Raw genomic sequence first — 26,173 nt, 5'->3', positions numbered from 1 at the left:
ACAATTTTATATTAGGGTAAACCCTTTATGATTTTCATAATAAGCTCAGGGCTATTCCATTATAATGAATGTGGAAGGGTATGAATGAAGGTTTTACTTTAGACTCTAAGGGTAATCTTTGGTTGTATGCCGATTTGATGCATTTTTGCAAAATTACTTAAAGAAAGTATGTTAGTTGTGGGTTTATTTTAGAAGTTCTTTCCTACTCCCTTACATCCATATTACTGGAGTAGCGGTCAGTGCGTTTTTACAAAGTGTCTTAATTAAAAATTTCATCAAGAAAGTGGGGCCTTGTTTAATATCGGATTTCCTCTCTTCTTTCATAGTTTTATCACATTTACATTTACCTAACTAGAACACATATTTGATTCAATACTACACTCATTATCTATCTGATCCTTACCTCATCTTCAGATTCTTCAAATTGTACATTAACACCATAGGTCTCATCGATGTTGTCATCTGTAAAAATAACATATGTTTACTTCTAGAATTACCAAATATTTTTTTATTCTCAAAATGTGAAAAAAGTAAAGTTACCGTAGAAAGGCTTGTATAGTCCGCGGTTTTATTCTCCAAAATTGGACCTTCCAGACGGGGTGCGGACTATAGAGTACAATAAGCAAGAAATAAGAGAAAAATTTCAATTTCGCGGTCGAGGTGGTTTGTTTACGTTCCGCCATCTTTGTTATTTCTATTGTAGAGGGCGCTCTTATCATTTTTTAAACTAATAATTTTAACTCATCCATATTAATAAGTTATTTCTATTCAATATCAAATTAATACTGATAAATATAAAAACTAAACCTTTCATTACAAATTTCTCGTTTCTTTTCAATGCATTGGTTGAAATAAACTGGTATCTGCTCGATTGAAACGATACAAACATAGTGAAAAAGACAACCGTAAACCAGCTTAGAATTTGTAAACTACGAAACGAAATCGGTTATTGTTCGTTCCGTTTTGGTGTTTCATACTGACTAATATGGTTTGTATTAGCTTAAGACCCTTCAAACATTAATGTGATAGATATATTAAAGACTGTTTTACAAAAGGATGGAACTGTTTTACTTTCAAAGTCGTATTATAGTGATATCTATTATGTACGGATTTCGACTCTCACCGGTTAATTTCTTCTTTTACACGTGCTTTTTAAACTTCCTGTTTAAACATACACAAGTTTCTAAATTGTTTTTTAAGTGAATTAAACTTATTTTAACAATCATGAAGCGTTCTAGAATCATTAACAAGCAGTTTCAGCTTCTGTTTGATGATGGAAAACAGGTTTTTCCAAGAAAATACCGCAAACGACCGCACAGGATTTGAAATTACCGGAGTTTCATTAGACCTTTTCTAACAGTTACAAAAAGTTTTTTTACCTAAAATTTCGTGGGGAGAAGGGGGTGCGGACTATGTACCACTGCGAACTATACAAGCCTTTCTACGGTACTGTGCATGGAGAATTGCTCAAACACTTCAAAAGTATGATATAATTTGCACATAAATGACAATATGAAAATAAATAATGTCATAAAATCTATAAATTTCCATTAAACATCTACCCATATCAGTTATTTAAAATTATTTAAGCTTTTAAGAAATAAAACCAAAACATTTGTAAGTTTTTTGTCTCCATTATATTAAAAGTAAAATAATTCTTTGCACTGCAATTTTGTACATTAAATATGTAGACCTCAAAAACATGACTAAATACTTGATAAACGTAGTTCATGTCTTCTAAGAAAAAATAAAGCACTGGGCTTTTTATGCGTAATCTATTTGTTAATCATTTTGGTTTTATACATCTCAAAATTTGCATTACTTTCTATTTTAATCTTATTACAGAAGCTGTCACAACATGTTTAGATATTTAATAATAAACTAGTAATGTGAAGTAATTTAACAGTCTAAAAAGTAAGTTAGACTCCATTAGAAATTGTCACAAATTACATGATGATAAACATGCTTTACACAGTCAAGAATTACCTGTTTGCATTTTCTCTTCTTGTCCCCAGTCAGAAATTTTCTTGCCAAGATTTACTAAGAGAGCAAATCTTTCTTCAGCAATTTCCCCTAACAATGATTCCACATCTTTTTTCTTTTCTTTATCTTTCATTCTGTCATTCTTTAGTACAACCAAGACTTCATCTGCAGCACCACATAGGACATCTCTTGGCTGAAATATAGAAAAACAAATTAATTAATGCTAATTCAAACATAGCTATTTATGTTTTCTTGGGATATCAATTTTCATAAATTTTTACACCAGGAACTAATTCAGAATTTGTTTTCGGTAAATTTATGCAATAAACAAACAACTTTTCATTAAATTAAGTGCTGGACAGCTCCCCGCACCACAAACACACACACAAATCTTCTTTTACAGTAAAGGAGTAGAGCCAGCAGTAAAGGCATATTTTTTATACTGCAATTGTTTGAGTGAATCTATTGCTGATGTATTGCTAAATATATTACTTTTAATATCTGCATCATATTTATAAATATTTCAGCCTGAAATAGGAATATATTTTATTGTTGTCCCAATTTTTTGAAATTTGTCACCTTTTAAAACCTTTATTCATGATTTAATTTGTGGTGCCACCCCCACCCTTTCAGATTTTGGTTTAAAGTAAAGAATAACATGAATAAGGTATATAAAGAATATTTCAGCAAACATTAAATATGTGTTTAGAAAATGAATAAAATACTATTCTTACACTATATAGAAGAAACATAACTTCATAGTTAATACAACAAATTGGATTTATTTTCAGGTACAAGTAAAACAAATCTGAATTGTTTAAATAATATGAATATTCCAAAAACTATCAAGAGAAGTCACTGATAATACAATGTAATATGACTGGCAACTTCAAACTCTAAAGTTTTTTGAAGGACATACCTGGTCACCAATTGCAGCTTGTATAAAGCTTAGGATAACTTCATAAGTTTGTCTTGTGTCCTGCGTCTTTGGTCGATATTGTATCCCTACCATTTCATCAATACCCTCAGACAACAATGTTGTTCCTTTCATTTTAAGCATGTCATGCTGTGCTTCATCTCTTTTCCTTCGCCTAAGAAATAAAAGAACAGAGTTCCAATATCCCCCGCATTGCACATATTTTATCTATCCAAGGTACAAGGGCAATAACTAAATGAAACACTTTTTTTGTAGTGCTAACGAGACCATTTCCATAACTTTGATATTTCCAAAGGACATAACTCTTTTAAAATAAATGTGGATAGTGTCCACATGTGGACACAGATGACGCCCCCACTTGCATATCATATAGTTATAAAGGGACATAACTGAAGAACGGTAAAAGTGACACTACCTAAATTTGAACTTGATCTGAGTTTTGTGGTAATAAGCATTGTGTGTAAGTCTCATAACATTTGGTTGAGGCTAACTTAAGTAGAGAACAGAAACTAAAAATTCAGCAATTTTTCTATTTGTAAACACGCATAACTCTAGAACAGTTGTGTATAAGTTTTATAACACTTGGTTGAGACAAACTAAAGTTAGAGAATGGAAACAAAAAATTCAGCAATTTTTATGTTTATAAAGGGACATAACTCAAGAATGGTAAAAGTGTCGCCACCAAATTTCGTACTTAATCTGTATTATGTAGTAATAAGCATTGTGTATAAGTTTCATAACATTTGGTTGAGGCAAACTTAAGTTAGAAAACGGAAACAAAAAATTTGTACTTGATCTTAGTTTTGTGGTAATGAATATTGTGTAAAGGTTTCATAATGTTTGGTTGGGACAAATTTAAGTTACAGAATGGAAACTAAAAATTTTGCAATCTTTCGATTTATAAAGGGGCATAACTCAATAAATGTTGAAGTGACACTACCCAAATTCAACTTGTTTTATCAGTTTTTTATCAGTGGAAGTCAAAATTAAACATTGCATTGTATAAATCATTGATTATAGTTGATTCAACTATAATCATGGACAAAGGAAAATAACTCCAATTCTAATAAAATGCTTCGCTGGGCGCAGCTTGATAAGACCGCAGAGGTCGAACCCTGAACAGTTGGGGCAAGTATGGACACAACATTCAAGCTTGATACACACTGAATTTGGATTGTGATTAAATATTTGACACAGCATAGGTTTCTGACACAGAATGAATGTGGTCTAAGAACTTATAAATTTTTAATTTACCTATTCAAACCATATCATTATTATTTGCTTTTATATATAAATCAGAAATAACCAATTTAAAATGGAAAATTTTAAAGAAAAAAAAAAGGAAAAAAAAAATCCCTCCCCCCAAATTTTTGAACCCCCTTATGATTCATCACCCCCAAACTCAATCCCAGCCTTCCCTTTGTGGTATGGTACCTTGCAGTACAATTTCAGAGAAATCCATACACTTGAACACAAGTTATTGTCTGGAAACTAGAACTAGAGGCTCTAAAGAGCCTGTGTCGCTCACCTTGGTCTATGTGCATATTAAACAAAGGACACAGATGGATTCATGACAAAATTGTGTTTTGGTGATGGTATTGTGTTTGTAGATCTTACTTTACTGAACATTCTTGCTCCTTACTATTATCTCTATCTATAATGAACTTGGCCCGGTAGTTACAGTGGAAAATACTTTGTAAAAATTTACAAAAATTTACAAAATTTATGAAAATTGTAAAAAAATTGACTATAAAGGGCAATAACTCCTTAAGGGGTCAACTGACCATTTTGGTTATGTTGCCTTATTTGTAGATCTAACTTTGCTGTACATTATTGCTGTTTACAGTTTATCTCTATCTATAATAATATTCAAGATAATAACTAAAAGCTGCAAAATTTTCTTAAAATTACCAATTCAGGGGCAGCAACCCAACAACGTGTTGCCTGATTGGTCTGAAAATTTCAGGGCAGATAGATCTTGACCTAATGAACAATTTTATCCCCATCAGATTTGCTCTAAATGCTTTGGTTTCAGAGATATGAGCCAAAAAATGCATTTTACCCTATGTACTATTTTTTAGCCATGTCGGCCATCTTGGTTCGCGGGCGGGGTCATCGGACAAATTTTTTAAACTAGATACCCTAATGATGATTGTGGACAAGTTTGGTTAAATTTGTCTTAGTAGTTTCAGAGGAAAAGATTTTTGTAAAAAATTTACGAAAAATGGTTAAAAATTGACTATAAAGGGCAATAACTCCTTAAGGGGTCAACTGACCATTTTGGTCAAGTTGACTTATTTGTAGATCTTACTTTGCTGAACATTATTGCTGTTTACAGTTTATCTCTATCTATAATAATATTCAAGATAATAACCAAAAACGGCAAAATTTCCTTAAAATTACCAATTCAGGGGCAGCAACCCAACAACGGGTTGTCCGATTCATCTGAAAATTTGAGGGCAGATAGATCTTGACCTGATAAACAATTTTACCCCATGTCAGATTTGCTCTAAATGCTTTGGTTTCAGAGATATTAGCCAAAATCTACATTTTACCCCTTTGTTCTATTTTTAGCCATGGCGGCCATCTTGGTTGGTTGGCTGGGTCACTGGACACATTTTTTAAACTAGATACCCCAATGATGATTGTGGCCAAGTTTGGTCAAATTTGGCCTAGCAGTTTCAGAGGAGAAGATTTTTGTAAAAGTTAACGGACGACGACGACGGACGACGGACGCCAAGTGATGAGAAAAGCTCACTTGGCCCTTTGGGCCAGGTGAGCTAAAAATGCTTGTTTTTGTGCCCCTTTTTGGCCCCAAATTCCAAAACATTTAGGGCAATTAACCCCAAACTCAAACCGAGCTTTCCCTTTGTGATATTGAACCTTGTAGTACAATTTCATAAAGATCCATACACTTACACAAGTTATTGTCCTGAAACTAGAAAAATGCTTGTTTTTTGTCCCTTTTTGGTCCCCAATTCCTAAAATTTTGAGGCAATTACCCCCAAAAATCAATCCCAGCCTTCCCTTTGTGGTATGGTACCTTGCAGTACAATTTCAGAGAGATCCATACACTTGAACACAAGTTATTGTCTGGAAACTAGAATAAACTGCTTCGCTAAGCGCAGCTGGATACGCCCGCAGAGGTCTAACCCTGAACAGTTGTGGCAAAAATGGACACAATATGCAAGCTTGATACAGGTCTGAATTTGGATTGTAATTAAATATTTGACATATTAAAGGTTTCTGAATAAATGTAGTCAAAGAACTTGAAATTGGTTATATGAATTGAATTTATATTCAATTAAAGATTTCTTGCTGTTGTGCAATACACTGTGCTGTTGCGCAATACTAAGTAAATCTGTTGTTAAACTATAAACAAATAAAGTTCAATTTCTTCTCAATGTCATATTTGAAATTTATGAAAATCAATAGGGAAATTACATCAATAGCTATAAATAATTCACCAAAGTTTCATGAGAACTGATGAAAGCATTTTTGAGTTATTGTCGAAAAACTGGAAAATCCCCCCTTTTTTAATGAATAAAACCCTATAACTCAGAAATGTAAAATCTCAAATTTATAAAATTCTAAAGGGAGCTTACATCAACAGATATAAACAATTCACCAAAGTTTCATGAGAACTGCTGAAAGCATTTTTTAGTTATTGTCAGAAAACTGGAAAATCCCCCTTTTTTTATTAATAAAACCCTGTAACTCGGAAACGCTAAATCTAAAATTTATAAAAATCGAAAGGGAGCTCATGTCTATAGATATAAACAATTCACCAAAATTTCTTGCAAGTTGGTGAAAGCATTCTTGAGTTATTGTCGGAAAACTGGAAAATCCCCCCCCTTTTTTATAAAAAAAAAACCCAAAACTCGGAAACGGTAAATCTGAAATTTATAAAAAATGAAAGGGAGCTCACTTCAATAGATATAAACAATTCAATAAAGTTTCATGCATATTGGTTAAAGCGTTTTTGAGTTAATGTCCGACATGTTGACAATGGACGGACAGACGGTCAACGGTATACCATAATACGTCCCGTAATTGAGCGTATGAAATTGCTTATTTTTGGCCCCTTATTCCTAAACGTTTTGGGCAATTACCCCCCAACTCAATTCCAGCTTTCCCTTTGTGATATGGAACCTTGTAGTACAATTTCAGAAAGATCCATACACTTACACACAAGTTATTGTCATGAAACTAGAAAAATGCTTGTTTTTTGCCCCTTAATTCCTAAAATTTTGAGGCAAATTCCCCCAAAATCAATCCCAGCATTCCCTTTGTGGTACAATGTCAGAGAGATTCATACACTAACACACAAGTTATGTCTGGAAGTTACAAATATGCTTATTTTTGGCTCCTTTTTGGCCCCTAATTCCTTAACTGTTGGTACCATAACCCCCAAATTCATTCCCAACTTTCCTTTTGTGGTATTGAACCGTATGGTAAAATTTTATAGAGATCCATTCACTTAAACTAAAGTTAGAGTGCGAAAACCAATGTGTTTTTGGACGTCGACAACGTCATACCAATATATGACCACAAATTTTTTTTGCGGTCGTATAAAAATTACTTGATATTTAGAAGAAAATAAAATTTTTCCAATTTTTCCATTTACAAAGGGGCATAACTCTAGAACGGTTAAAGTGACGCCACCAAAATTCCAACTTGATCTGTGTTTTGTGGTAATCAGCATTGTGTATAAGTTTCATAACATTAGGTTGAGGCAAACTCAAGTTAGAGAACATTAACGGAAACCAATTTTGGGACGTACGTACGTACAGACGGACAAGGGTAAAACTTAATGCCCCCACCGCTACAGCGGGGGCATAAAAAGTCGATCGGCCACCATTATATAACTAGTCCGAGATATTGCTGATATTAAACTATAGTGTAAGTTTTATAAAAATCTGGCAAGAATTGTACCTGTGAGAGCGCTAACAAGACCGGACGGATGGACGCCTGGTATTTCCATGTCCTCTGCAACACATTACACAGCGGACAATAAAACAAAAAATTGTAGTCCAATATCTTCATACCTAATTTTTTTCTTTAAATCAGATGGCTACGATACAACTTTAATTTATTGTTACACTACTCAACTCTTACAATTATAGTGTAGAAATTCCAATATGGAACACATTTTACTTTATTGTAGCAATTAAACATTTTTATGATGTTTCAGCCACTGGCCTTCTCTATTTTTCTATTACCCTTCTAACCTACATGGTAGACAAGTCACTTTCTTCAAATTATGTCAAAAACTGATTATGCCATATATTAATTTATTGATATGTTCATTTTCTGAAAAATCAGTTTATAAAAATTTTGAATATTCAAAACAAAAAGGCTTTTTTACCCCAGGAATAGATTGTGGTAGCTACATTTGGCACAATTTTTAGTATTCATTGGTCTTTAAGGCTCTTCAATTTCATATTTGATTTCGCCTTCCTGTTTTAATTCAAGTTTTTAAAGGGTTTTACAGTAGTTAATTGCATTAACGTGATGTAGGGATCTTGCATTTGCCAAATTTTCATCTTCATTTGCATTAAGTATTTATCAAAGCTGAAAATTACCAATGTAAAGTTTTACTACTCATAACATGTGTACTGTTGAGACCAATTTATAGTAAATAGAATATTACACACTATAAATCTTTGATGGTGGTTGTCATTTTTGCACTGTGATAAGTGGATCCCTAGTCAGAGATATATATGTACATACTTGACTTTTCTTTCTTCCATCTGTGGAGGTCTGGTTCTCTGTGCCTTATCACCCATTCTTGTGCCCAGTAACTTTCCAGTAAGGGAAACAACCTCTCCTGTAGATTCATCACGAGCCCTCCTGTCAATCAGTGACCTATCTGCTTGCAATACAAGATTGGAGTTCTGAAAAGTAATCAAAATTCACCATAATTTTTTTTAACAAATTGGAGAGTATGAAATAAGTTTAACCATGATAATTGATTGAATAAAATTCTACAATAAGCATTGTATTTGATGATTATAACTCCTATTTTAGTTAAGACATTTAAAAGAGGACACTGTACTCCTTTATAAAGTTAAATCTATTACAGAGGGTGACTGGAGTATAAAAAAAAATGGTAATCTTGCAATTGATCTTCTGACAAACAGTAAAACCCTAGCCAAAGTAGGGCATGGGTTTGGATGTGAAGAATGTATAAATATGCAGCCATGTCCAATCAGAATGGGTACATTAAATCTGATGCCTCATATTAATTTGAGTGCCACATTCTCTGCACTCCAGAACCCTTGCAACTACTCTTCGATGGGCCTGTAGCAAGGTAAAAGTTCTGTCCCTATCCATTCCAACCTCATTGTTTTGCAGTGGTGGCCTCATTTCCTGCCCTTCATCACTACTGTCCCACCCTCGTTCAATTGTTAAAAATATTTCTTGTTGCATGAAATAATGCAAAATGGACTTTAAGCAAGCAGCAATCAATCATTACATAAAATCTCATTTACCTGCAGTAATCATGGTAATATGTAAGAAATAAAGGAGATAACATGCCAAGAACTTAAACTTTGCAAGGAATACAATATATGTGGGTTCGGTGTACCCAAGAAATCTAGCTTTAAAACTTAGTGTTTAATGCCATTTTCAGCACTATTTGGTATATTGTGGCAATTGAAATCTAGCTTAGCCTTAGACACTGGTGTTACGTCTGGCTATCAACTTTTTGACAAATCTTTGTTTATTTCAGAGAAAATTTTACTAGTACTAATATCGGGTTGCACTTATATCAGATTTTAAATATTTCGGGACGAAAGTACTAATAATTTTATTGTATTTTACTATTCATTGACATTGTTAAATAACAGTCGTAAAACAACACAAAGTCTCTGTTGTTTTAATATCAATTCTGTCCATTTATTGTTAAATAACAGTCTATTTATTCTAAAATAACTGTCGTAAAACAACACAAAGTCGCTGTTGTTTTAGAATTAATACGAAAGTTGTATTTTGATTCGGTTCACATGTAACAAAGCTCAACCAGTTTGTCATTTAAGTCTGGGTCAAGAATATAATTGACTTACAGCCTTGTACTCATATTGAAGCGATCTGGCCGCTGCATCAGCCATGTTCCCTCCTGTTGATCTTTATTTAACTGTTTTGAGCGTTAGTATTCTATTCCATGCGGCTACGTTTGTATTTCGTTTTGTTTTTTTTAAAAGACGCTAGATGGCATTACACTTCCGGTTAACAGTTCCGGATAGTTGTGTCTTCTTTGTGCTAATTACACTACTGTTATATCCCTCATCAAACAATTTAATTCTGAAACGAACATTGAAGCTTTTAAAATAAAGTTGAGTTCAGATTTTTCTTTCGAAAGTTACTGAATTTAAATGATCAAGAGAACAAATAATGTTTCTTTTCCGTGTTAGTTTTCAAATTAGGCTATTGGGATTCAAATAATTAAAACGTTTTATTCAACGAATGTCTTCATCTATTTTCAAGTTCAAATTCGACACCGACAAATTCAGAAAGAGAAAGTACAGTAATTACATCTAGCAGGTATGCAAGATCATGCAAGTCATATAGTCAAATTTCTTGGAAATAATCAGTACAATTCAACAGTATATGCTATTTAGGTTAAAAAAAAAGTTCCTAACAATTATTATAAATAATGATTTGGACAAGATAGAAGGACTCAAAGAGTTTGCAGAAGGCACAGGGGCTCGTCTTGTGAGCCATAAAAGTGTCCTGTGAAAAAGTGTCCATTTAAATGTGTCCGATGCTGTGAAAAATTGTCCATTCAATCGGACATAATTTCATGATAAAATACTATTAAATTCTGTCCTTTATCCTCAATGATTGGAAGTTCGTTACCCTAACTCGAAATGAAAAAAAAATCACAACCTTGGAGCAAATATTATCCACTGTGCATGTAAATATTCTTTACTGAATTGCAAACAGTCTGCTACATTTAATTGATGAATATCTTAAGAAACATGGTCAATCTGTCTATGTTTTGTATTGTGACCAAATTCCGTAAGATAAGTAGACATGCTTGTAAGTTCGTGACCTTTGTCTTTGACGGTGGCTTTTGAGCATGTGCAACAATATATTGGTCAGGCTTATTGTATTATGTATTTGAACATTTCAGAATAAATTTGAGATCAAATAACAAATGAATATCTCGGAAAAAAAAGAGAAAAATAGATGATGACTCATTGTTGAGATGTCAATAACATTGCTGAAGGATTTTCACAAGAATTAAAAAAAAATTCTAGGAGAGGAATAAAACAGTAGTAGTGGAAATAGACGTTTAAACAAATAATATGCTAGAACATACACAACTTCTCTCTTTCAAGCCGATATTAGTGAAAATGCAATGAAAAATATTCGGTTAAGTTTTTTGAAGTAGCACGTTGCCGATGATAAATACTTTTGCATGACGTCACAAATAAAGTGGAAATCCCCAAATGTCAGGAACTTGCAAGCATAACGAACTTGCAATCATCGACAATAAAGGTTGATTTTCAATAAGAGGACACTTTTTCACAGTAAAAAGTGTCCTTTAAAGGGAGATGATAAGTCACTGAAATGTTTTAGCTATAATTAATTTTGTATTACTTAAACAAACCAATTAAGATCCAGTTATGATTTGATATAAACAAAATGGAACAAGAAAGGCCAAATGTAGGAAGAACAGTATTTATGAGTACTATTCTTGAATATTACATGATTTTGTAAATTGAAATGAATTACATTTATGTTATTTACATAGTTCATATTAAGTTCTATTAAATGTGTTTGTGTTTGTATCAGTACATGTTTTATTGTATGATTTATGTTTAATTACACATGCTGATGATCACATTTTGTATGAATTCAATACTCCAGTTTACATGCCATGTTTTGATAAAGACAAAACCCCTATGCTAATTTTAAAACTTCAATTTAGATAAAGAACTGAAGCTATGTATATATTTTGTAGGTATTGAGAGTTAACACCTTTTCACTTGAAATACTGTCCTTTCTACATGTTCTATGAAGGACACTTTTTCATATGAAATACTGTCCTTTCTTTGAAGGACACTTTTTATACGACCGCAAAAAAATTTTGCAGTCATATATTGGTATGACGTTGATGTCGTTGTCGTCGTCCGAAGACACATTGGTTTTCGCACTCTAACTTTAGTTTAAGTGAATGGATCTCTATGAAATTTTACCATAAGGTTCAATACCACAAAAGGAAGGTCGTGATTGATTTTGGGGGTTATGGTACCAACAGTTAAGAAATAAGGGGCCAAAAATAAGCATTTTTGTAGTTTCATGACAATAACTTGTGTGTAAGTGTATGGATCTTTCTGAAATTATACTACAAGGTTCCATATCACAAAGGGAAAGTTGGAATTGAGTTTGGGGGTAATTGCCCAAAACGTTTAGGAAGAAGGGGCCAAAAATAAGCATTTTTCTAGTTTCCAGACAATAACTTGTGTTCAAGTGTATGGATCTCCCTGAAATTGTACTGCAAGGTACCATACCACAAAGGGAAGGCTAGGATTGATTTAAGGGGTAATTGCCTCAAATTTTAGGAATTTGGGGCCAAAAAGGGGCAAAAAACAAGCATTTTTCTAGTTTCAGGACAATAACTTGTGTGTAAGTGTATGGATCTTTATGAAATTGTACTACAAGGTTCCATATCACAAAGGGAAAGCTGGGTTTGAGTTTGGGGGTAATTGCCCTAAACATTTAGGAATTTGGGGCCAAAAAGGGGCAAAAAAACAAGCATTTTTCTAGTTTCCAGACAATAACTTGTGTTCAAGTGTATGGATCTCTCTGAAATTGTACTGCAAGGTACCATACCACAAAAGGAAGGCTGGGATTGAGTTTGGGGGTGATGAATCATAAGGGGGTTCAAAAAATTTGGGGGGAGGGATTTTTTTCCTTTTTCTTCTTTAAATTTTCCATTTTAAATTGGTTATTTCTGATTTATATATAAAAGCAAATAATAATGATATGGTTTGAATAGGTAAATTAAAAATTTATAAGTTTTTAGACCACATTCATTCTGTGTCAGAAACCTATGCTGTGTCAAATATTTAATCACAATCCAAATTCAGTGTGTATCAAGCTTGAATGTTGTGTCCATACTTGCCCCAACTGTTCAGGGTTCGACCTCTGCGGTCGTATCAAGCTGCGCCCAGCAGAGCATTTTATTCACATGTGTGGACACGATTTCACAGGTAAATATTGTCATAACATTATGTCCATGGTTACAATTTACTATGAAAAAGTGTCCGGTGGGCATAATTTCATGGCGGACAATATTTAATCCTACAGTATCAGGTATCAGGTATCAGGTCCATTGACCCATAGAGTCCTTTCGCCCTACTTTTAAAAACAAATTAATAAATATAGTGGTATTAAGATTTAATAAACTTATTCAGATATTTATATGATCAATACTAAAGAAAATATATATTCTCGAAATTCATGAAAAATCATTGTTTTCATGGTTTTAGAGCATTTATGGGCTTCATTCTTACATTTGTTTTAATTAGAATTAATTTTAATGGCCGTTGATTATAATTTAGAATGCTGATTTAGGTATAATTATGATGTCTGAGCTCACTTTTTTTTTTATTAATTGTCTGTTGGATTGATAATGAAAGTAACGTTTTTTTTTTAAATAAACTAGTCAGCTTGGAATGAGTAAAAACAATGATGTACGAATTGTAAGACATAAATGGAATTTTTCTTTTCGCACACAGCTTGGCTACTTTGATCTCAAGATCGTTTTGACACATTTACTACATAATTATGTGCTCTTTAACATGTTTAAAATAATAGTGTAGAGTAAAAAATTAAGGACATAACTGGTGTGTGATTCGAAGTTCGAATTGGATCTTGTTACTATTAATGATTGTTTTGAAATTGTTAAAATTTATCAATAAAGATAAATACATGTAGATAACATGGTCTTCAGTTGTTTTGTATTAAATTCCTTGTATTCCTGCATGGTACTCTACAGTGCAGACAGAGACATATAAATACATTTAGTATATATGTCTCTGGGGCAGATCAAAGGAAAATAGTCATTTTCAACAAACTTTAACATACGGTACTCTTTTCAAATAATAAGCATTATACAACAAGACAACAAAATAGAATAAAAAATAGAGCGAATGGACCCAGGGCAAACAGGTATAAGGGCGAACAGACCAAGGGTTGAACAGGTACTAGGGCGAACAGACCCTGATTCCTCATATCATAGATGTTTTTGGGGCAGAAATATATGCTATTCGACTGGTATGTGTTCTACATTGTGTTTAAAGCGGAAAGGGAAGAAACAGTTCACAGGGATTGAAAAAACTGGGCTTAACTACACTTTCATACAGGAGAATAAAAAGAGATATGATTGAAACTTTTAAAATTGTAAAATGGCTGCTAGTATTATAACTTAAGGAAGCAAGCTCTTTTTCAAATTGATAGAGGACTCACAACAAAGAGTCAGTAGCATAATAATAAAGTGGTACACCAAAGGTTTCAATCAAATATCTTAAAACACTCATATTTTGTAAGAAGAGCCAAAACTTGGAATAAATTGCCAGATACATGTAAGATTACCAAAGCCCCTAATCCCTTATCAAGACCTATTAAGTCAATTAGGGAAAATGTTTGCCAACTACCTCACCCCAAACTGGTGCCTTTTACAGCTACAGCACCATTCCATACACCCAAAGCAGGTAAGGTATTTTCAAAACGGATTCTGAAAGGCTGATATGTCATCTATTCAATTCTTACCTGCTTTAGGTGCAGATAATGGTGCTGTAGACATAAAAGACATTTTTTTGTGCCATTTTACTAACTGTTCTTCTTTATTTGATTGCCCTGTTTGTATCTTATGTAATCTAGCATTTGGAATCATTTTGCCTTTAAAAGCACACATTTTTTAATGTTGAATCAAATAATTTCTGAAAGAATACTTTTATATTCTGTTAAAAAAAGTTAGTTGGAAAAAAATATTGAGAAATATGTTGCAGGTTTGTTATTTCTAAATAGTAAAGTAGAACCCATTGCAATCAAATGAAAAAAAAATCAAATTCTTAAACTTGTTATATTTCCATCTAGTGAAAGCAGAATTTGAAATCTATGTTAAGGATGTCTATTTCACAGTGACTGTCATGACTTTTGCTTAAAGTGAACTGCACCATACTTGCAAATAGTTATTGATATCTCTATGTGTGCATGAACTGTATGCAAATATACATGATATATAAACATAAGAAGACCTATGTGGTATTATTGCCAATGATACAACTCTCCACCAAAGAACAAATGGCATAGACGGTAACAACTATAGGTCACCGTACGGCTTTCAACAATGAGCAAAACCCATACCGCATAGTCAGCTATATGATATACATGCATTACAAAAAGTTTCTGACAAAAATTAAGTTTCATTGATGTATAACAGTTAACATGATATACCCACGATACTTAAAATGAATATATCTGAAATGTTATTTAAATAAAGTAGTGGAATTTGCATGTTTACAGATGGTCAAGACAGAGATACCTGAAAGATAATTTCTTTTCCTGCATAAAAATTGAAATCCACAGAAAATAGAAAATGGTCATGTCATACATTCATGTATCAAGGATCCTTAATAATAAAATTGTTTACTATCTATTTTTTGCCCTTTTAAACTTTTTGTGTTATAAGGTCAGCTTACCTTGATTCAGTTATAATAATATATATTGTTTATTGCTCCATTTGTGTCTCTTGTTGTATGTCAAGGAACAAAATCATTGAAATCAGTGAGAAACCCTTAGATACAAAATGAGCTATATAAGTCCCTTAGACATGTTAGAGCCTTTAGTTTATATTACTTGGTGGATTTGTTAGGTTCTGTTCTCACAACATTGATTGATTGATTGATTGATTTTGGTTTTGGTTTGAACTCAAAACCTCAGTGTTTACAGGCTAGGAATGTCTGTAGATGATCTACTTAGACCACTCAGCCACTGAGGCCTCTGCTCTTACAACATGTTGAAGGTTACACACTGAAGAAATACATGTATATGAAAAACATTACTGAAAATGTGAAACTTATTTTCAGGAGGAAAATATTAATGGTAATGAAGAAGATGCATGTATAATTATATACAGAAATGAAGTAAATCACAGTACAAACGCTAAAATTGAAATTAAAAAGAGCTACTACAATGGATCAAAATACCAATTGCAGTAAAAATAATGATAATTCGAATTGTGATAATGAAATCGTTTATGAAAATAAACAGAAAACTGATAACAATGCACCACAAGAAGAACAAGAAAATATTAATTATCAAGAAAGTAATGAGATGACAGAACAAAATAGAAAAACCAGTGAGGGTGTTGTGTCAGATACATTGAAAGCTGATGGAATACAGACAGAACAAAAAGTTAGTGATGATAAAGTAAATGGTAATACTGACAGTGAGGAGGGTGACTCTTCATCAGAGGAGGAGTATGAATCTGCTGATGAAGGAGAAATTGAAATAGAAGAAGAGCAACTAAAGTTGGAAGAGGAAAAATTGACAGAAGAAGAAAAAAATGTAAGATGATAATATTTATATCAATACTTATTAAACTACAAAATATCTATGTATATGGTGAAAAAAATCGTTACTTCATGTTTATGTTTATGTGAAATAATATACTTTTAATACATATATTTGTTAAGTGATCTTAGGCAATTTTAATATAAGTCATAATGATTTGTACTTACTTAAGCATAATAAAGTGGCAAGAAAATACACACATTTTTATTTCAATACATTAAAAAAAACCAGTATCACAATATAGAGAAATATCTAGAATAAAGCATTTTAGAAATATATATTGAATTTAATAATATGGCCTGGATATTTCACAGGGATTCCATCATTTTGATTTGCATCCCTGAAATCATGTGGAGTTTCAAAGAGGTTCTTAAATTCAACATCACTGCTTGTATGTTATCAATAACAATGGTATAACAATGAGCTGGAATAAATAAACAATCAAAAAGCTTGATTTAACTACCAATTTACTGGTTTCAGTATCTAAATATCAAAATAAGATTTGAAGGATTTTTTTTGAAGTCTTAAAGGGTTGTAAAACATTTCTAAACAAGATGTGCTTCGGTCAACAGTTTTTCTTCTCAATAAAACTACAGAAAGAAGCATTCAATTCCAAAATTACCAATGTTTATTAAAATAACAGTGTACATATTTTTCTGTATTTTTTTCAGTTAAAGAAAGCAGAAGCTCAGAAATATAAAGATGAGGGGAACAAAGTTTTCAAAGAAGGGTTCTATAAAGAGGCTATAAAATATTATAGTAGAGCTTTACAGACCTGTCCATATTCATACTTCAAAGAAAGGTCGATAATGTATTCAAACAGAGCTGCTTGTAAACTTCATATGGTAAGAGTTTTGAAAAATTCAATTCCTTAACAATTAGGATGTTCGTTATATGAGCATCCCATCTTAAAATACAATTTGATGCTTATCCAGGATACCTGATTCAGTTCGAAGGTGTATTACACTATACATATATATATTTTGTTTGTGATTGTATGGCTAAACATTGCCAATGTTGTACCAAAGCATTGCCCATATTGCATGATTTACAATTTTTGTACGTGAAGAAAAGGAGATTTCAGGTGTGTGTCAATGAGACAGCAACCCAATGACACAAACAGCCAAAAGATATCTAGTAACATACAGACAGTATATAACTGAAGACTTTGTTGTAAGAATTAGAAAAATCCTCTCCTCCCACAGTTTTCACCCAAATCAATTACTTAACATAGAATGTTTGCATGCAAATTACAGTTTTGCATTTCCATTGTTGTCCATTGTTCTGTTTCTTGGGTATCTTTCTTTTTTTTTATGCCCACGCCGTAGCGGTGGGGGCATTAAATTTTACCCTTGTCCGTCTGTACGTATGTACGTACGTATGTCCCAAAATTGGTTTCCGTTCTCTAACTTAAGTTTGTCTCAACCAAATGTTATGAAACTTATACACAATGCTTATTACCACAAAACACAGATCAAGTTTGAATTTTGGTGGCGTCACTTTAACCGTTCTAGAGTTATGCCCCTTTATAAATGGAAAAATTGCAAAATTTTTAGTTTCCGTTCTCTAACTTACGTTTGCCTCAACCAGATGTTATGAAACTTATACATAATGCTTATTACTACAAAACACAGATCAAGTTTGAATTTTGGTGGCGTCACTTTAACCGTTCTAGAGTTATGCCCCTTTATAAATGGAAAAATTGCAAAATTTTTTTTTTCTTCTAAATATCAAGTAATTTTTAAAATTGGAGTTATCTTCCTTTGTCCATGATTACAGTTGAATCAACTACAATCACTGCTTTATACAATGCAATGTTTAATTTTGACTTCCACTGATAAAACACAGATCAAGTTGAATTTGGGTAGTGTCACTTTAACCATTATTGAGTTATGCCCCTTTATAAATCGAAAGATTGCAAAATTTTTAGTTGCCATTCTGGTACTTAAGTTTGCCCCAACCAAACATTATGAATCTTATACTCAATATTCATTACCACAAAACTAAGATCAAGTACAAATTTTTGGTTTCCGTTTTCTAACTTTAGTTTGCCACAACCAAATGTTATGAAACTTATACACAATGCTTATTACTACATAATACAGATTAAGTACGAAATTTTGTGGCGACACTTTTACCATTCTTGAGTTATGTCCCTTTACAAACATAAAAATTGCTGAATTTTACGTTTCCGTTCTCCAACTTTAATTTGTCTCAACCAAATATTATAAAACTTATACACAACCGTTCTAGAGTTATGCGTGTTTAAAAATAGAAAAATTGCTGAATTTTTAGTTTCTGTTCTCTACTTAAGTTATCCTCAACCAAATGTTATGAGACTTACACACAATGCTTATTACCACAAAACTCAGATCAAGTTCAAATTTGGGTAGCGTCACTTTTACTGTTCTTCAGTTATGTCCGTTTATGACTATATGATATGCAAGCGGGGGCATCATCTGTGTCCACATGTGGACACTATCCACATTTATTCTTCTTATGTTTCAGGTCTCAGTAATTCGGTCATTTTTAAAACATAATTAAGGATGTAGATCATCATGTTTCATATGATTTGATTGATTGATTGATTGTTTTCTTAAACGTCCAGTGTGCTATGATTTGATGTTTGAAAAATTGAAAATGAAAATATGAGTTAATCTTTTAAGTAGTAACAATAGGTGGTTAACAATGTAAATATTTAGCTGTTATTTGTGTCTGGTTGTGTAACAATTAGCTGTTATCAGTGAGTTTTGCTCAAGTTGATGTAATGATAGCCTTATTACTGGAGCACATTCATGAAAATGATCATTTTCCCCTGCTATCAACCATTCTTGAAGATAGTAAGCTTTTATTTCGTATAATTGTGTAATGAGTAGTTGCATTTTTATACCCCCGCCATAGCAGAGGGGGCATTAAGTTTTACCCTTGTCCATCTGTACTTACGTCCGTCCGTACGTCCCAAAGTTGGTTTCCATTCTCTAACTTTAGTTTCCCTCAACCAAATATTATGAAACTTATACAAAATGCTTATTTCCACAAAACACAGATCAAGTTTGAAATTGGGTGCCGTCACAATAACGGTTTTTGAGTTATGCATCTTTATAAACATCAAAATTGCTGAGTTTTTCGTTTCCATTCTCTAACTTTAGTTTGTCTCAACCAAATGTTATGAAACTTATACACAATACTTATTACCACATAATACAGATCAAGTTCAAAATTGGGTGGCGTCACTTTTACCGTTCTTGAGTTATGCCCCTTTATAAACATAAAAATTGCTGATTTTTTTGTTTCCGTTCTCTTACTTTAGTTTGCCTCAACCAAATGTTATGAAACTTTTACACAATGCTTATTACCACTTAATACAGATCAAGTTTGAAATTGGTTACAATTAATTAAGCCATCCTTGTTGATATTGTACTTGAATTTGATATTTATTGTGTCACTAGTAGTTGCAGATTGTATATCCTCTCTCTTTCTACACAAACACTAATTATTACAATCAGTGAAATACCAATTGGTATAGAGAAAAAACAAACTATAAAATGTTTCTAACTGAATGATATTACTATCACAGATGATAAATACACAGTGTTATATAGCCAGATAATACCATATTAAAGAATACTTTAGTTTACATAAAGAATGCTCACAGCTCCTTACCTGTTGACATAAAAATAATGCCTATTATATTTTAATGTTCACCACATTACTTATGTTCTTTTGATTTTATGCAGCAATGTAATAAACAATGCGAAACAACCAATTTGTTCAATACTCATTGTAAATTTGTGCCAAAAAATTTCAATACAGCATTTTATTGTAAACAACTGTCACCTGCCTGTTTTTTTAAAGGAAAAATATGATGAAGCTATAAAAGACTGTAGTAAAGCGATAGACTTACACCCACACTATCTGAAAGCTGTACTACGAAGAGCAGAATTGTATGAAAAGGTGGAAAAATTAGAGGAGGCTCTAGCCGATTATCAAAGAATTATAGAACTTGATCCTAGTCATTACATTGCTAGAAGTGCTTGTATGGTTGGTATATTTTTTAAATTTCAAATATTCAGAAAAAATAATTTTCTGTCTTGTAGCCTGCAATGCTCCTTTCCCTTCCACCCTTTTCAAGGAAGAGACCTATTTACAATCAATCATACCATGTGTAGTTATGCTAGATAGATTTTATTCTATGATTAGATTTACTTTATAATTTCTTTAAGCTTCACATATGAATCTTTGTCATTTCTGCATATAAGAATTTTTTAATGCAAAATCTCCTACAGTTTATTTTAACATGAAACAAAACTTTGCCTGCAAATTTTTCATTTGAGCCAATAAGTTGATTTTTTAGAGTAACTGTCCTTTACATCTTGGACAGGAGAAAAAAAATATGATTCTATTCTGCAGACAAGAGATGACAACATTCCATCTGTTTATAAATATACAGAATTTGACCACGATGTAGGTATCATTTAATACAAATAACACATTTCCTTCTTCTTCAGAGACTTCCTGACCAAATAAAAGAAAAGAATGAAAAGTTAAAGGAAGAAATGATGGGTAATTTTAAATAACAATATGTGAAATAGAAGCGCTTTTAATTTGTTTTTTACTACATGTTTTTTTTTCAATGATATATTTAATATAAAAAAAACAAGGAGCAGTTAATTCTAAAAAATTTAAGAAGTATAAAAAAAATTAATATAATAAAACAATTGTTGACTTTGATATCAGTTGATACTATATAAATAACACATAGCTGAGAGGGTGATAGAGCAGATTGTTACCCCGAGAAAACATTGTCAACTGAGGCGAAGCCAAGGTTGACAATGTCTTTTCGAGGGGTAACAATCTGCTCTATCACCCTCTCAGTTATGTGTTATTTAATTTATTATACTGAATGTTCTGTTATTACCGTCGATTAAATTTCAAATTCAAAGTAATAAACTATGACGTCTTGTACATAACAACCATCCGTATTTAATAAAGCGCACACTTGATCAAGCATCTCCGTGAAGGGTAATAGAGTATTTGCCATAGGATAGAGTCATATTTAATAAAGCGCACACTTGATCAAGCGTCTCTGTGAAGGGTAATAGAGTATTTGCCATAGGATAGAGTCGTATTTAGCGCACACTTGATCAAGCGTCTCCATGTAGGGTAATAGAGTAAATTAACACCCTTGTATTAGCCAATCAAAATATGGCATTTTAACGTGAAGTATAATTAAATGATTTATCAACCCCGAAGATATGACATTCACATGCTGCCGTTGTACTCGGTGAATATCATATCTTTGAGGTTGATAAATCATTTTATTATATGACTTTACATTTTCTGTTTGCTCATTGGTTAAAAGCATAGGAAATCCTCTTTGATAAAACATTATATTCACCGAGGCAAAAATCACGAGAGGTTAATATAAGATTTGGAACAACGTCTGTGTACCAAAATATAGATATTCCAAGGCAACGTCAATGACGTCATGTACATTCCTGTTTTTTTCTTTTCTTCTTGTTTTCGGTGTATTTTTTTTAGTAAACTTCATTGAATATTTCAACTTATGAAAATTAGCAACTGCAAAAGCAGATGATATATTTAGTATAAAAACAGGGAGCAGTTTTTAAAAGTATCTTGAGCAAATACTAGAAAATTGGAGAAGGATAAAAAGTCGTATAATAAAACAATTGTTGACTTTTGATTTTTGACATTCATATCTCTGGGGTTGATAAATCATTGTATCAACCTCATCAAAAGTCAATAATTGTATAGTATCAACCTCATCAAAAGTCATTAATTGTATAATATCAGGGAGAGGATGTTATCAAATTCTGTTTGATTATTATTATCAATAAGATATTTGAAATTTAAATTGATTTTTAAAATTGATTGATCTCTGAAAAAAAAATTGGAACCTAATGATGATGAAATTAAAAGTGTTGCAATTAATTATAATTGTTAAATTATGTACTGGTACTTTATTTACAGGTAAATTAAAAGACTTAGGCAATATGGTTTTGAAACCATTTGGTCTTTCTACAAACAATTTTAAAATGCAACAAGATCCAAAGACAGGAGGATATTCAGTGAATTTTCAACAGAATCCTGAGTCATGACAACAGATCAGACTTTAGAAACTTGGTGATGAGTTCTTCCTGACAGAACTTATTAACTTGTGTAAACTCTTATACATCTGTCCATTTCAATGCAAAGTTACTAAGGTATTAAAATCATACTTAACAATAGTCTGCTTCTACATGTTGGATTTTAATCAAATGAAAGAATATAGCGCTAGAAATACATCGATGTGTCTATTTGAACTTTTATAAATGGTTTTAATGTTATTTTGTTTTTGCCAGTGGTTCCTCAGATGTAAGCAAAATCATGTTAAATGTTTTTTTCATCACCGCAATATATTGAATTTGTATATAGATGGAGGGTCTCACTATTTCATTTGTAGAATCATATGGGGTTTTGTTACATATAAAAATAAAAATGGACTTGCACATAGTATGAATTAACATGTTTTACCATAAACTGAAGTTTTCCTCTATAGGAGCATTTTGGATGTTTTTATCAGATAGTTATGTTTTCATTTTAATTTCTTGTTTAATTAGGGAATCAGCATACTGAAATTTATTACCATGGTCGAGTTGTCTTTGTTTTTTTGTCTTAATCTTTTTTTGCGCTATTGATTTTTCAACTAATAATCTTATAGTCTCTATTTGAAATTGATCAAACATCTGAAATCTGCAGTTTCTAATGAAACCACCAAATTTAATACACTCAAAAGAAAAGGGAGTCCTGATTACATAATTTTTTCAAACTATTTATCTTCTAATTTTGATAAATTTTCACTTTTGAAAAAAATTTCAACAATTAATCTGTGTAAAAGATATGTAATTTGGTTAATTACATGAATCAAAGTAATAACTGCATATAATATAAACAGTACAATTTTATTTTCAAGAGCTTTTAAAGGTCTTTGAGGGATTCAAGTTTTGTTATTGTGAAATGTTGGTACATAATGAAAAAATGTAGTGAATATATATATATACTTTGAGGTAGAATTTGCAAATGTTTGCCATGGTTGCAAGTAAAAAATTCAAAGGTTTCAGCTTTTTCAAAAAAAATACCCCAAATTAGGAATGTGAATATAAGTAATAATAGAATTATAAACATTACAAATGTTTGTACTGAATTGATATATATATTAACCTTAAGATATCTTTGGGGTTTTTTGTGTCTGTTGACTGTGACCTCATTTACATATATAATTATAAAAAATTCATTTCACCACAAATGGTACAATTTACCAGTATTTTTCAAATATGAAAAGATAGATGAATCTAAAAAGTGTTAAAGCTTTTCTCAGTCAGTCATCAAATTTACCCAAAAAATTTCAATTTCAAAATGCTTTGAAAAATTATAATATCAAATATTTAAATCAGAATGTTTCTTCAAAAAAATTAATTTTTTATCATTGCATTTAGTGATAACCATTATATCAATAAACCTCTTTCTTATAAAATTGTTTCTATAATTGCCAATCATTTTAAACAAATGAAACAAAGTATACTAAATGTAAATTCAATAAAAGTTGATATGGTAAACAAAGACTTTTGTCTTGTTTTTCCACTAACTATTAATTTCAAAATCTTGTTTTTTTTAAGATTCAATGAATGTTTCTCTTATTACCATAACCAAGAATAATATTACTAGGTGTTGACTTTTTCTCATAAAGAATAATGTTATTAGGTGTTGACACTTTTTTTTCTCAATGAGAAAAATGTTAGATTTTGGCCGTTTTGATATCTAGCATTATTTTTTTAAATCATAAAAGTAGCCAATTATAATTTTGTTATTTCCACAATCTCAAACTTCCCTACTGAGGCAACTAGAGCTACCATACTATCAAAGCGTGTTCACTATCAATTAGTAAATTGGATATTCTAGTCATCTCTAGGAAACTGAACAAAGCTTTCTACCATGAACTAATAGTTTTACCTTGTTTTTGGAAAGAAATCCATTACTGATAACTATAATACTAAAATGGTTTCCATGGAGATTATATAGCCCCACCTTGAAACTTTTACATAGTTTACAAGTTAATGTTTGTGTTTAGGTTTGTTTAAATGGAACGATTTATGAAAAGTCAATGGTATTTGGTATGCAGTTGTATTAGCATTGGTACATCTCATTTCCATGGAGATTGTTTAGCCCTGTACCTTTAGTCATGGTTCATTGACTTTGAATATTTGTATGCTACATTTTTGTACTTTACATGTTAAAGTATTGCTTTTTTAATATCAACATTTGCATTATCAAAATAACAAAAAGGCAAGACATATCTCTGTGTTAACAGTTTATTTTCAATATGAATGAAAATATTGACTTGTTATTTTCATAATTTTACTTTGATTAACTGGAAGTTTTCAAATATTTTAACCTTAAAGACACATTGCTTTCAACACAGCTGAGTAGATTCAGCTAGACAGCAGTATCATTTGCTTTATAAATATTTGTAAATTTAATATTTAAAGTGAGTTATCTCCTCTTGGAATATGTTTTTTTTTTAAGTACCGAGTTATCTCCACTTAGACTCAAGAAAAACATGGAAATAATTCAGCTCACATAGATATTAGCTTGATATAGTAATATGGAACTAGAAAATATTTATTTATCGTTTTCTGTCTTTTTTTCAATCATTAATTTATTTTGGGGGTATTATTTATTATATTCATTTACAGCATTATTATATCAGCAGACAGTGGAATAAAATAATAAAACACCTTGCTTCTCTGTCTTGTTATAACGCCTTAGAAATATGTTTTTAGCTTTTTTCTTCACCATTGTGCATTTATCAGAGTAAACAGATTTTTTGCAATCTATTAACACTGTGTAGTTTATTATACACATTTATAAGCAATGAAAACTAGATGACAGTGTTGAAATACTATTTAAAAAAATATAAATATGTACTGTATGTAAATCTGAATTACTTAAACAAATTACTATTAAATGATAATCATCTACTGTATCACAATCTTAATTGACTAGAATTGTCAGTTTTCATGCCAAAAGGTGGAGGTTCTCCTGCTTTCTCCACCAGTAAATACTGCCCCCACAATAAAACCAATAGTGCCGAAAGTGGTGTTAAATACCAACATTCAATCAATCAATATTCAATGATAAAACAGTCTTGTTAATCGTGGAAGTGTGCTTGGTGGGAGTGTGTGAGTTTGTTGGATCGATCTCAAAGACTTTTATATTAATAGTTATTTCTCCACCAAGTGTGATGCATTAAGGAGTATGAGTAATGACTGGTCAGTCTGGAGTCGGTTAGAATAATTACAGTCATATAATTTAGGGTAAAGATGCATCTTGTGGAGTATAGCAATCGCCCACATAACATAGGTTACTCTGACCTAGTTTTTAGGCTTCACTGACTGATATTTAGTGTAATTTTTGCTTCCTTGATTCAGATAGTAAGTAGCCCATATATAATTCTTAATTGCACAGAAGGTACATATTTTGAACTTTTTCAAAATAAAATTTACATATATGTATAGCTAATAACTGGTCCTTCACAAAGGATATAACAAACAAGTGTAAGATTATGTCCCCATCATTTGGTCTCTGGTGTATAGATTTCTCATT

At 31.6% G+C, this 26,173-nt stretch overlaps 2 protein-coding genes across 3 annotated transcripts in view; one reads left to right on the top strand and one right to left on the bottom strand.

The window, feature by feature from the left end:
- The window catches only part of LOC127734224 (U5 small nuclear ribonucleoprotein 200 kDa helicase-like), a 45,812-nt gene extending 35,682 nt beyond the window's left edge, over window positions 1-10,130 (bottom strand). Inside the window, exons 1-5 of the mRNA XM_052243991.1 lie at window positions 9,988-10,130; window positions 8,654-8,817; window positions 2,903-3,074; window positions 1,987-2,176; window positions 404-462 (exon numbers count right to left, since the gene is read on the bottom strand). Of these exons, the coding sequence (XP_052099951.1) occupies window positions 404-462; window positions 1,987-2,176; window positions 2,903-3,074; window positions 8,654-8,817; window positions 9,988-10,032 (630 nt within the window). The 5' untranslated portion in view covers window positions 10,033-10,130. The remainder of the gene's footprint in view (window positions 1-403; window positions 463-1,986; window positions 2,177-2,902; window positions 3,075-8,653; window positions 8,818-9,987) is intronic.
- A 272-nt stretch (window positions 10,131-10,402) lies between these two features.
- LOC127734234 (tetratricopeptide repeat protein 1-like) lies at window positions 10,403-25,553 on the top strand. 2 transcript variants are annotated; one of them, XR_007997480.1, is made up of 7 exons: window positions 10,403-10,465; window positions 16,024-16,504; window positions 17,182-17,355; window positions 20,366-20,551; window positions 21,019-21,073; window positions 22,502-24,235; window positions 24,272-25,553. XR_007997480.1 is itself a non-coding variant. In XM_052244009.1 (6 exons), exons 2-6 carry the CDS (start codon window positions 16,130-16,132, stop codon window positions 22,627-22,629), a joined length of 918 nt encoding a protein of 305 aa, XP_052099969.1. In that variant the 5' UTR covers window positions 10,403-10,465; window positions 16,024-16,129; the 3' UTR covers window positions 22,630-25,553. The 2 variants fall into 2 exon arrangements, 1 of the variants encoding a protein (XP_052099969.1); XM_052244009.1 differs by having other exon boundaries at window positions 22,502-25,553.
- The last annotated feature ends 620 nt before the right edge of the window (window positions 25,554-26,173 follow it).

This window comes from Mytilus californianus, unplaced genomic scaffold (assembly GCF_021869535.1).
Source record: "Mytilus californianus isolate M0D057914Y unplaced genomic scaffold, xbMytCali1.0.p SCAF_3, whole genome shotgun sequence".
Classification (NCBI taxonomy): Eukaryota; Metazoa; Mollusca; class Bivalvia; order Mytilida; family Mytilidae; genus Mytilus; species Mytilus californianus.
The sequence above is the reverse complement of the archived record's forward strand: the minus strand, read 5'-3'. Positions and strand labels throughout refer to the sequence as shown.